At 48.5% G+C, this 13,092-nt stretch overlaps 1 protein-coding gene across 1 annotated transcript in view; it reads left to right on the top strand.

Moving 5' to 3' along the window:
- Positions 1 to 12,410: 12,410 nt before the first annotated feature.
- Positions 12,411 to 13,092, top strand: part of DGAT2 (diacylglycerol O-acyltransferase 2) — a 29,455-nt gene continuing 28,773 nt past the window's right edge. The window contains exon 1 of the mRNA XM_012645750.1: positions 12,411 to 12,788. Coding sequence (XP_012501204.1) covers positions 12,668 to 12,788 — 121 coding nt within the window. The 5' untranslated portion in view covers positions 12,411 to 12,667. The remainder of the gene's footprint in view (positions 12,789 to 13,092) is intronic.

Raw genomic sequence — 13,092 nt, forward strand, 5'->3', positions numbered from 1 at the left:
GGTGGTGCATGCCTGTAGTACCAGCTACTCGGGAGGCTGAGGCAGAAGGATTGCTTGAGCCCAGGAGTTTGAGGTTGCTGTGAGCTAGGCTGATGCCACAGCACTCACTCTAGCCTGGGCAACAAAGCGAGACTCTGTCACAAAAAAAAAAAACAAGGAAAAATAAGTGAATTCACAATAGAAATTATCAAACTGAAACACAAAGGGAAAAAAGAGTGTGTATAGAGAAGCGGGAGAACAGGGCATCCAAGAACTACAGGACAATGTCAGTCTGGATACATATGTAACTGGAGCCCAGAAGGAAAAAAGAAAGAAAACAAAATATTCAAAGAGATAACAGCGAGAAATTTCCACATTTAATGAAAGACAACACAAAGCCCAGATCCAAGAATTCTAGAGAACCCCAAGCAGGATAAAAATTAAATACAAATGGATAAACATCTAGATAAACAAACTGCCAAAACCCAGAGATAGAAAGTAAGTGTTAAAGGCAGCCCAAGAAAAAATGAAATATTATATACAAAAGAACAAAGATAATATTTACAGCAGATTCTTGTGAGAAATTTTGCAAGCCAGAAGACAATGGAGTGACATCTTTAAAGTACTGGAAAGAAAAGCTGTCATCCCAGAATTGTATTCCCAGTGAAAACATCATTTAAGAATGAAGGTCAAATAAAGACTTTTTTAGACAAAGGGTAAGAGAATTGTTGCCAGCAGATCTGCACAACAAGAAATGTTAGAGAAAGCTCTTTTGGTGAGATGCATATAATAACGGATGGAAATCTGAATTTACACAAAGGAAATGAAAAGCATGCTGGGAACTGTAAAAGAAAACAAAAAAGAGGAGGTAAATATATAAAGATTGTATTTTTATTTTTAATCACTTTAAAAGATGATTGACTGTCCAAAGCAAAAACAGCAACAACACCTGTAGAAATAAAATGTATAACAAAATAGCTCAAAGGATAGGAAGGAGGAAATGCAAGTACTGTACACTGTTGTGAAGTTCCTACCCTGTACATGAAATAGTACATTATCATTCAAAGGTAGACTAATAAGTTTAAAATAGATATTGTAAACCCTAGATCAACCACCAAAATTTTTAAAAAGAGTTATAACCAATAACCCAGTAGTGGAATAAAATGGAATAATAGTAAAATACTAAATTAATACAAAAGAAGGTGTGACAAGAGGAAAAATGATAAAAGATCAGATGGAAAAAGTCAGAAAATCACTAGCAAGGTGGTGGATTTAAATCCAATTATACCAATAATTATTAATATATTAATGGTGAAATGTCTAAACACCCAATTAAAAGGCAGAGATTGTCAAATCAGATGTTTTTAAAAAAGACCCAATCACACGCTGTCTATAAGAACCTCACTTTAAATATAAAAACACAGCACAGGTTAAAACTAAAAGGATGGAAAAAGTTATATCACACAAACTCTAATCACACACTGACCAAAAGAAAATTAGAGTGGCTATATTAATAACAGACAAAGTAGGTATAAAAACAATGTTACCAGAAATAAAAAGGGATATTATATAACAATAAAGGGGACAATTCCTCAAGAAGACATAACCCTAAATACACAGAGCTTAATAACAAATCTTCAAAACACATGAAACAAAACCTAGAAGAATTGCAAGGAAAAAGACAAATTCACAATTATAGTTGAAGACTTCAAATTTCTCTCCGTTCTATAATTGATAAAACAAATTAGACAGAAAATCAGAAGGATATGAAAGACCTGAATAACATTATCAAACAACATTGCCTAACTGGCATTTATAGAACACGATACACAGCAGCAGCAGAAAAAACACTCTTTTCAAGTGTACATTAAAAATTTGCAAGAAGAAGAAGAAGAAAGAGGAGGAGGAGGAGGAATAATTCTGTCCATGATACAAGGCTCAATAAATTTAAAACAACTGAAATCATATAAAGTATGTTTCTAATCAAAATGGAATTAAACTAGAAATCCATAACAAAAATAAAGCTGAAAAATCCACAAATATTTGGAAACAACACATTTCTAAAGAAAACAATGGGTCAAAGAAGAAATTACAAGGAAATTTTAAGATATTATATTTAAACTGAATGCAAATGAAAACACAACATATCAAAATTTGTGGGATGCAGCTAGAGTAGTTTTAAAGGGAAATTTGTAGCATTGAATGCTTATATTAGAAAATAAGAAAGGCTTGGAATCAATAATCTAAGCTTAAGAAGAAGGAGAGCAAACTATAGCCAAAGCAAGCAGAAGGAAGGAATAAAGATAAAAGCAGAAGTAAATGAAATTGAAAACAAACAAATAAAATTGATAAACCTCCAGTCAGGTTGATCGAAAAAAAAATGTAAAGACACAAATTACCAATATCAGGAAAGAAAAAGAGAGCTCCCACAGCTCCTACAGATATTAAAAGAATAACAAATGTCTATTATGAACAACTTTATGCCACCATATTTGGTATCTTAGATGAAATGTCCTAATGGAGGGCCCTCAGGAAGTGGCCAAGCCATTTCTTCCACTTCTGTATAATAGTGAAGCTTGGGGCAGACAAGAGGGGAAGTGTGGGCTACAGAATGTTCAAACCGCTGTAGAGAGTGAGCCTCCAGTTCCAAGTGTGTTAGGGTTGCCCTGGCAGAGGCTACACTGGGCTAGCTGACCAGGTTCAAATTCCCCCGAGTTTATCTCAGGTCTGAGCCTATTTCTACCCAGCTGTGGACTTAATTCTGGGGATTGCCCAATGGTAGTGTTGGGAAATCCCCAAATTTACACTATCCTGCTTGCGGAGCCACCCCCTCCACAGCACCATCCTGACGCAGGACAGAGGGAGGATCACGCTCTCTCCACACCCCCCACCCCACCCCCTCACTCCCGCCCCTGTTCTCTCCCCCTTCCCCTCCCAACCCTCTTCCATCAGGCTCAGGTAAATAAAAACAAGCAAGGGCTTTGGCATGAGAACAACCAGCATTCAAGTCCCAGCTCTTCTAACTAGCTACCACTTCCCTATGCCTCAGTTTACTCGTTTCTATTTTAAGGTTGTTGTAAAGGTAAAATAACAAGGTATATATAGTTTATGCACAAGGTAAGGGATTAATTCATATCAGTCTCTGGTCTCTTTCCAACTCCAATGCAAACTGTACTACTCCCTTCTCTCAATTTGACCTTGAACTTCAGAAGCTCCAGGAGGCCAGGAACTGGGTCTATTTTCTCCTCACCATTGTATCCCTAGTATCTATACTAGGTCTTAGCAAAGAGCACTTATGTGATAAACATATTGAATAAGTGAGTGAATGAATAAATGGATGAATGAATGACAACCGTTGTTGTAGGTACCATGAGATTTAATCCCAGATACCACACTGTGTTTTCCAAGTTCCTAGAGTGCATGTGATTGCAGAGGCAGGAGTGGGTGACGGGATGAGTAAGATCCAGTCCTTACCCTTCAGGAATTCCACAGATGTTTCCTAACGTCTTCCCTGTGCTAGGTCTTGTGCTAGGTGCTGGGATCTTGGTATCAGCCTTGTCCCTGCCTATAGTCAGGTGAAAGGGGGAGGAATGTAGACAGATAAATTGCTTTACAAACTGCTTCTCCAAAATGTGTGCTTCTCCAAGCTGTGAACTTCCAGAAGGAAGGTATCATATCCGCCAAATTCCCAGCCCAGACCCGAGTGTGAACATTTAAGTGAAAGTTTAGAAACAGGGAGTGTGTGTAGTTGTAAAGAAGGCTTCTTGGAGGAAGATGTGTAGAGATGGGATGGATAGGCAGGGCATGGAGAAGGGGAAGCTGGGGGAAGGTGCTTCAGTTAGAGAGCACAGTGTGAGCAGAGACCCAGAGGTAGAAAAGCACCTCTGGGTCCTCAGGGACACAGCAAGTGACCTAAAGCTGGACCCATATCAGAGAGGGGTGATGGGAGAGGAGTGGAGGGGGCTTAAGAGGGTGGCAGGGGCAGGATCACGTGAGGCCTTGAATGTCAAGTTAAGGAGCTTGGGCATCGTCCTAAGAGCTAGGAAGGGCCAAGGGAGAGGACGTTTGAGTTGTGTGGTCATTCCAGGAGTCTGGAGATAGGGAAGTTAAGAGGCTAGCATAGCTGTCTGTGCAGAATGGCATGGCCCAGGGCAGTAGAGATGAAGAGAACTGTTTCCTGGTTGTCGGGGGTAGAGGTATCAGTGTGTATGTTTCTACATGTGTCCACGAGTACATGGTGTCTTCCTCACAGGGTCAGGCTAATGAAAAATCCCAACCCTATTCAGTTTCATGACCCACCATACCCAACAGCCTGGGGAAGGCCAAGGTTACCAAAGAAAGAGCCTGAGAGACATCAGCCAAAGCCTGACCGTATGCTCCCTCCGCTTCAACATGGTCCCACAGATTCAACAGTCTTCTACTTTCAGGCTTTCAGGGTCTTCTAATCCTGGTTGTCTCATCCAAAATATTTGCTTTCCTGACCTTCTTTGTGTTTCTTGCAAGCTTTGTGTCAACATCCTTGTTCAGGTCACTTATTAAAAAAAAAAAATCCACAAGGCCAGGCTGAGGGTGGAGCCTGGAGTTGCCAGGAAACCTCGCTCTAGAATTAGCTCCTACCTGAGGCAGCTCTTCCTCCCTGACAGGGCCCACGCCGGCCTGCTGGTCATCCTCCGGCTCAGGAAGCGTGCTGACACCACGGGCCAAGGCCAGCTTGGGTATCTAGAGAGGCCACTGGAGAGGGAACTGATGTATTGACACCACTCCTCCTTGGTGACTCAACCCTAGCTCCTGATAACCAATGTTTCCTTGTCTCGAGGGCCACGAACGTCCTTTATAGAATGCAGTTTATACCATTGACCTCAGAATCTGGCCAGGACTTTGCAGCTGTTACAGAGTACAGTCTCTGGAACCAGATCACCTTGGTTTACATCCTGCTTCTGCCACTTACTAGCTGTGTGATCCTGGGAAAGTTTTCTAACCTCTTTGTGTCTCTATTTCTTCATCTGAAAAATGGATTAATACAATATCTACTCCATAGGGTTGTTGTGAGGCTTAAATAAATCCACCCACGTAAAGTACCTAGAGCAGTAACTGGCAGATAGGAAGTACTCACTGCAGTTTAGCACCTGTCACTGCCTGCTGTAGTTCATGACAACTGACGCTTCTCCTTTTGGAAAAATGGAGATGGCAGGAACCCACCTCCAGTCTCCCAACCCTTCTCCAGCTGAAGCCCATCCCCTAGAGATTCCAGCTTTCTCCTGCAGGTTCTCTGAGCTGCAGTTGGAGCAATTTAAGGCAGCAGCGCAAGCCTGTGCTCTATTGTAGTCTCACCCACTGCAAAGCAGTACAGCAGTTCTCAAAATGTGAACTTCAAACTGGCAGCATCGGCATCTCCTGGGAACTTGTTAGAAAGGAAAATTTTCAGCCGCACTCTAGACCTACTGAATCAGAAACTCTGGGTATAGGACCCAGCAAGCCATGTTTTAACCAGTCCTCTGCTAAGGTTTGAGAACCACGGCAGCACAGTGTAGCACAGTGGTTTATTTAGGTGGATATGACCCAGTTCAACTGCCCTCCTTTCTTCACAAAGTGTTCCTGATCCCCCAGAACCCTCTGTTACTGACACCTCTAAGTTACTCCCAGTATTGCCGTCATCTGTCCCAGAAATACCTCCCTGGATTGCAAGTTCCCTGAGAGCAGGGTTGAGTCTCACCCATCTGTGTCTGCACTGGGAAGCCCAGGGCCCACCGCAGGGGGCTTTGCTTAGGAAAGATGTGCTGAGTGAAGCATGGGACATTTCCAGTTTGCTCTAAGACTACTATTCCTGGGCCTCCGTTCCTTCTAGGACCCTTGTTCACCTGTTTTCCTTTGTGAACTGCGGTCATCTCCTATGCTAAGATGCCTGTTTCTCTGTCGTTTCTAGCGTCCTCCAGTTCCACCGGTTTCTCTGGGCATTTTACTCTTCTCCTTTACGTTTCTTCAAAGCCCTTTGGACAAGTTGCCCCATGTTCAGGCAAATATGTCCTCCCAATTCTTATTTTCAATCATAAACTTCTACTGATAACAACAGATGTCAAGTGACATATGCCAGGCCCTGTGCTGGACACTTTACATTTATTATTTTAGTCTTTACAACAACCCTAGGAGGAAGATACTTTACTTACTCCCATTTGGATGGAGCATAGGGAAACTGAGGCTTGAACACAGTTGCAACATTAACATGTGGCAAGACTAGGGCTTAGTCAGTCTGGGGTCTGGGTCTGGGTGCATCTGGATTAGGAGAAGTGCCTTGTCTAGGCATACTTATATTGTTATAAAGATAATCCACCAACACACCTGTCCTGAACTCAGGAAGATGGGTCTGACCAGGTGCCAGCCCACCAGGGGCTGCATTTCCACTGCATGCAGGGGGCACTGGTCTCTCTGCCTTCAGCGCGCTCCCTGGCACACTTACTGTTGTATTCAGCAGGAGTTTCAAACTGTGTTCCCCAGAGCCCTGGAGAGGAGGGTGAGCGGACTGGACAAATGAGAGGCGGACCACGCGGAACTCCGGGACCACCCCTGCTGAACCAGAGTGACTCCTGTCTTCCACGTCACCTCTTGGGCTTGCAAAGGAGGCTGCATTTGAAGAAAGGGTTTCACTGCTGAAGAAAGCTGGGGAAACTACTGCTGAAGAGTAACTGTCTTCTTAGGTGTTTGTTTCTTCCCCCCAGAATGTAGTCTCCTGGGGAGCAGGGACTGTACCCCCAGCACCCACCACAGGGCTTGGGGGGGGGGTCTCAGGAAAGGTGGGTCAGATGGAAGGATAGAGGAAAAATGAACGTATCAGGAGCTCTCTGTGCACTGTAAGTTTCTCTCACCCACCACCCCACGCCCCTGCAGGGGAAAGGCCTTGGGAGAGTTGAGTAAGACACACGCAGACAGAATGATGCAAGGGGAACTTTCTGTACATATTGCAACAGAACATTCTCAAATGGGCTAGGGCTTCTCTGATGGCTGGTTCCCAAGGGTCTCAGCCCTGCCCTACTCCCCTGTTGGCCAGAGCTGTCACACAAGATAGGGCCAAAGGCCACTACCGAGCCCCCTAAGGCCTGTCCTTAGAGCTGGGAGGTCAGTGCTCTTAGGTTCTGGTTTGAAATCCAGAGCCATGTTCAATCACCCCCTTCCTTCTTTTCTGCCCGACATGCATGTCACCAAGTCATAGAGACACCAAGGTCTCAGCATCTCTCAAAACCATCTCTCAAAACCACCGCTTCTTCTCCTTTTTCCTACCACTACTTTAGTTTAGGCTATGACATCGTCATCTATCTCCTCCCAACCCCACCTGCCTCCCTCCCTCCCTTCTATCCAACATCACCCAAGCCCTTTCTGTGGCTCAGGCCCAGTGCTGGACCCTGGGACACAGAGGACTCTGATTCTACCTTGGCCTTCAAGCAGCCTCTCCAGGGACAGACAGGTATATAAACATTAAGAGTTTCAGGAGCTCTGAAAGAGAGAAGCTACGAGTCTGAAGCGGACACAGAGGTGGGGAGGGTCCTCTCAGGGCCATGTGCTACCTCCCTTCCACTTACTCCCAGACCCCCTCTCCACTTTCTCCACTTGTGCTCTCCCGGGATACTTCGTGTAGACTGCATCCGCAGGCTGCCTTACCCTCCGGACAATGGGAAGCCCTGGAAGAAGATTGGAGGGAGGAAAGGACAGACAGTGACCCTGCCAAGTCCCTGTGGGTTGTCTGCGCCCCTTCAGCAAAGCTGACAGTTTCCACCGGGTAGCCCTCTCCACACAGCCCCCACTCCGGCCCGAAGGACACATTCCCTACAAGGTTACTAGCCTTGGGCTACCACACCAACCCTCTCTTTATACCCTGCCCATGTCTTTATAAACAGTCTTTGCATTAAACTTTCCTTGAATTACCCAATTGAGAGGGCTATTTCCTGCAGGGACCCTGACTAACATTCTTCCTGCACGAAGGGTGCCATGGAGGTGACAGCTAAAGGTGTTCTTGCCTGGACAATGATCTATCTAAAGCATAAAACTGACCATACCTCACCCCTGCTTCAAACTTTTATGGTTCCCCATTGCTCTGAGGATAAGGTCCAGACTCCTTAGCCTGGGAGCCCAGACTGTATACTATCTGGCTCTGATGACCAAGCAGCATGTGGGGAAGTCACCCAGAAGAGGGACCGTAGGAGGCTTGGAAATGGCAGGAAAGGAGTGCTAGGAGGGTGCAGCCATGCCACAAAGCTGCTCTGGCTGGCGAACTCCTGGACGGGGAAGAAGGAGTACGGTGAGTCTCTGGGCCAGAGGGCCATGCCAGGCTGCTGTCCCCTTGCCAGAGCTTCCACCCACTCTCCAAGTGAATTGAGCACTGGAATGAGTTTAACCCCACGGGTTCTAGCCTAGGGGCATGAGAACTAGCTAAATCCCAATCCCATCCCTGCCATCTGGCAAGATCTTTGATGCCCTGAGCTTTCATTTTCTCTACTGCAAAATGGGAATAACCTCACAGGGCTGTGGGGAAAGCTTAAAGGAGGCAACCGGTGGGAGTTTGCTTTCGTCAAGTAGTTCTGGTGTTCTAGGAGGTCCCTCCCCCAGCCTTGTGAGGGAGGGAAAGCATATGGGTTTGAGGCTCAGGAAGACTTGGGTGCGAATCCCAGATTTCCTACTTACTCACTGTGTGATCCTGCACAAGTCACTGCACTTCTCTGCACCTCATTTGCTAAGGTGGGTAGTGATCACCGTTGCAGGGAAGCTGTAAGGATTGGGTGAGCTCCTGCAAGCCAGGGCTTGGCACAGAGCAGGGTGCTTGGTAAATGTTTGTTTCTGTCTTTCTCCCTGTGCCTCTGTTCAGGCAGGTGTCCTCTCTGCCTTGCAGGCTAGCCACTTACCCTCCTCATCTGTGTAACGGAGAGGATAAAGCTGCCATCCCCATAACTTAGTGTCTCAGAGGTGCAGGTGCAAGCCCCTCACAAACTGCAAAGCCGCACACATGATCCCTAATGGCAGTACAATGCTGGCGACTGGAAGGGGGAGTGAATGAGCCACGTTTAGTAAAGCCCACCCTAGTCAAGCCCTTCTTGGAGGCATGACTTGACCTGTCTTTGGTTTGACCTGTAGGCTGGGTTGGGAGACAATGAAGGAAAGGTGACCAGGCCCAGAACACAATCTCATAGCCGTCCTGCTCACACGCCTACAGGAAGGGAAGGGCAAGTCATTACAGGGACATAGGGATGTCAGGATGTGTGGGGAGGGGCCAGGAGAAGTCAGTGCCTAGTGTGAGCCCCCATGCCCACCTCACGTAGGGGAGAACAGCACCAGGACACAGAAAGCTCCCAAGAAACTTCCACTTAGGGTACTCTAACTCTGGGCCTGATTTCCATCCAATTCCAATCTGGACCAAGCTGCTTAAGCAGTAGCTGTGGGTGTGGCAGCTAAAGTCCAAGGGGAGGGAGTGTTCTGGAAGCCAGGATGCCAGGGGCTGCTCACTCTGTGAGGTGGCACAGAAGCAGTGACTGTGCCTCTTAGACCTGACTTGCCTCTGCATGCTTTGGTAGATGCTCCCACATATGAAGGGCCCAAACTAGGGACCTGACTTTATGGCCCTATTCCCCAACCCCCCACCTCCACACCACCAACCCAGGTGATCTTTCTAACCCACCAGTCTGATCATGATGCCTCTGCTGCTCACATCACCCCCCGCTTTGACCCATCTTCCACAGGATGAAATCCAAGCTTCCTAGGGAAGACTACAAAGGCCTTCGGATCTCGTCCCTGTCAACCCATCTAGCCTCATCTCCTATCCATCCTCTGCCTATATCCTTCTTCCAGCCACACCAGGCTGTGCTCATGGTGTCCACCTGTAGGTCTTTGCCCATGCTGTAACCTCTGCCTGATACCTTTCCCCTTCCTCTTCACCTTACAGCATCAGACTCATCATCTCAGGTCCTGCGGCAGTGTCATCTCTTGACCTTCCCAATTTATATTCCCTCCTCTTCCTCCATGACTCTATTGTACTCGTTCATTGGTTCCATCCACCTGGGACCAAGCTTCTATGCCCACATCGGGGTATAGAGTGATGAGGTTCCTGCCCTTTGAAAGCCCCTGGCCCAGTGGAGAGGCAGACACTGCAGACAGACAGTCACAGCACAGGAGGGAAGGGCTGAACTTGACATACCCTCCCATGCTACCCTGTACCACAGCCTGGCTGTCTTGCAACCACTGGCTAGGGCACCATCTCTTGATTAGGTTTCCTTGAAGCCAAGGACTAGGGCTGATTCCCTTTGGTGTCCTTCTCTGGCCCAGAGACGGTGCACAGGAAAAATGGGCTGCAGTAGATGAACTTGGGATCTGAATGTTTCGAACAGGTCTTGGTGACCCAAAGCCTTGCCATTTAAGACAACGATCTCTTAGTTTTCATAGCATAGTGGTAACATTCTTTTACATGTTGTGATTTCACTTGAGCCTCAAATACTCAAGTGAAATCAGCAAAATAGGAACTGTTACCCCCATTCCATGGTACAAAATCTGAAACATTGATAAGACAGGGATGGTGACTTGCCCAAGGACACTTGGCAAATTAGTGGTAGAAGAGAGGCCAGAACCCAGGCCTTCTGCTTCCCAGCCCAAGCTTTGCCCTTAGATCATACTATGAGGTGTATGGGTGGCCATGGGTTCCAGCCCAAGGCATTCTCTACAGGAGATCCTTCCAGAGCAGGCACAAGCCACACCTTGACTGGGGTCTTCCAGGCTGGCAGCAGTCTTGCCTCCAACAGCACCCTCGCTCAAGAGAGGATGCAAGAATTCACTGGTACCTTTGATATCCACCTGGCTACACTCCTATTTGCCCAAAAATATGCCACACCTGTTTCCACCTCTCAGCCTTTGCACATACCAGTCCCCGATGGTCCCCCTCACATGCAGGCCACTAGCCTTCCCTCAGTTTCCTGAAAGGCACTAAGTTCTTTCCAGCCTCAGAGCCTCTTCACACACTGGACCCTCTGCTTAGGATGCTTTTCTTTCTACTCTTGGCCAACTTGGGGCTCAGTGACATTTTTGCCATGAAATTTAATCCTGTGGCCTTCAGAGGGTTGAACAAATGGAAGTGTTTCCAGGTCCCACTAGTGGCATATGTCAGATGCCGCCCTATGACTGCAGTGTCTGTCATACTCCCCTCCCCGTAAAGAGCTGGTACAGACCTCTCCCTCTCTTCATGCTGTGGCCCCACAGCTAGTTTGTTCAAACTATGCCCAAGAAATCTGTCCTGTCCTGTCCATTCCCACACTATAGAAGCTCTTAGAAGTCATCTCACCACTGTCATTTCCCTAAAGCTCTCCCAAGAACCCCACTGCCACCCCCATGTCTCAAGAGTGGTACTCACAGGCCTTCCTCAGGTCAAGCCCCAGCCCCTCTCACTTCAGCTCATTCCCTACAGTTGCCTGGGCTCCAGCCATTCCAGGCCCCCCAGCCCTGTCCCAAACATGCTGGCCTATCCTTCTGCCTTGCCCTCACAACCTCCATCTGGAAAATTCCTACTCATTAATGGGCAGTGAAAATAATTCTGGAACACTTTCTATGTGCCAGACACTACCTAGGCTTCTTTCATACCTTACCTTGTTTACTTCTCAAAGCACCTCACAAAATAATAATTATTATTTCCATTTTATAGATATGGAAACTGAGCCTCAAGAAAGGTAGGGCAGGAACTGGACTCCAGGTCTGATTCCAAACCTTCTGTGCATCAGTCTCTCTGGGAAGTGCACCCAGCCCCCAACCCAGGGCAGGGTCCTCTCTCCTCTGTGGTTCCATAGTTCCCTGGCTTCTCTCTTGTCCCAGCATTGTTGCCAGTGCCGGTGTGTGTCCTTTCTGCTGCCCCCAAGGCCCTTACCAATGTGAGCATCCCAAGGGCAGAGCTTGGGCTGATCTGGATGGGTCCCCAGCACCCAGCAGGGTATAGTTACTCTATGAGGTTTCTTAATACATAGAGGGAAAGGCAGGGGCATTTGAGGTGGTTCAGAAGCTCAGTCCTAACCTAACTCATCCTAATACCACTGACCAGACGCAGAATCTTTCCATCTGCAACCAAAGGAGAACCCTGCCCAAAAATGAAAAATACTAGCCCCCGCACGCCCTCTGCTTGCCCTGCACGTGCTCGCTTTTCCCGACCCACGTTCTAGCTGCCGGGCTGTACCAGTCTGGCGGGGGAGTGCTGGGGGAGGGGCCTGAGGGACCAGCAGGAGTAACCAGGCACGCCCCTGGAAGGGGGACTCAGAGGTCCGTTTCTCCCACGCATCCGCCAAATCCACGCAGAGCAGGCCCTCGGTGTGGTCCTGGGAGCGCGCCGAGCCGCGACTCAGCCGCGGTCCCCCCCGCGAGGAAGTGGCGCGGGCGGCGGGTTGGAACGGCCCACCCCGCCCCAGCCCGCGTCGTGGCCCGCCCCGTTGTGAGGTTATAAAGTGCCTCGCTCCTCTGCGAGCGCAGTGGCGGCCGCCTCAGCTCTGCATTCGGCTGCTTTTTAGGCGCCGCAACGGGCCGCCTGCTCCGGCTCCCGGTACCGTAGCCGGCCCCCCTCCGGCGCCGTCCCGGGGCCCCCGTGCTCTGCGCGAAGCCCTGGCCCTGGCGGCCAGGGCATGGGCCAGCGGCGCGGGGCAAGGCGGCTTCCGGCAGGGCCGTGACCTGAACCGGCTTCAGTATGAAGACCCTCATAGCCGCCTACTCTGGGGTCCTGCGAGGGGAGCGTCGGGCCGAGGGTGCCCGGGGTACGGGCTCGAATGGAGGACCCGCGCTATCACGAGAGGGGTCTAGGAGATGGGGTGAGTGTCCATGGGATGAGTTGTCACCGCACGGGGGGCTGCAGGGCCTTGGGGCTTTCATCCCGCGGTTATGAAACTGCAGGATTTTCGGGAAGGGGCTCTGTGGCAGGCTGGCGGGTGTTCGTCAGAAGAGCGCACGCTGCTGGAGGAATTGCCAGTGCAGGTTGAGGTCTCGACTCATTTTCTTCCGGGAAGCTCCCTAATCCCCTGCCTCCCCATCATCTGGGTCTGGGGGGAGGGAAAAATGATCGCTACCCAGTCTGATCCAGGCAGCCTGGCATTCACCAATATTTGCTACCTGTTA

The sequence above is a fragment of the Propithecus coquereli genome, unplaced genomic scaffold, assembly GCF_000956105.1.
Source record: "Propithecus coquereli isolate 6110/MARCELLA unplaced genomic scaffold, Pcoq_1.0 Scaffold235, whole genome shotgun sequence".
Classification (NCBI taxonomy): Eukaryota; Metazoa; Chordata; class Mammalia; order Primates; family Indriidae; genus Propithecus; species Propithecus coquereli.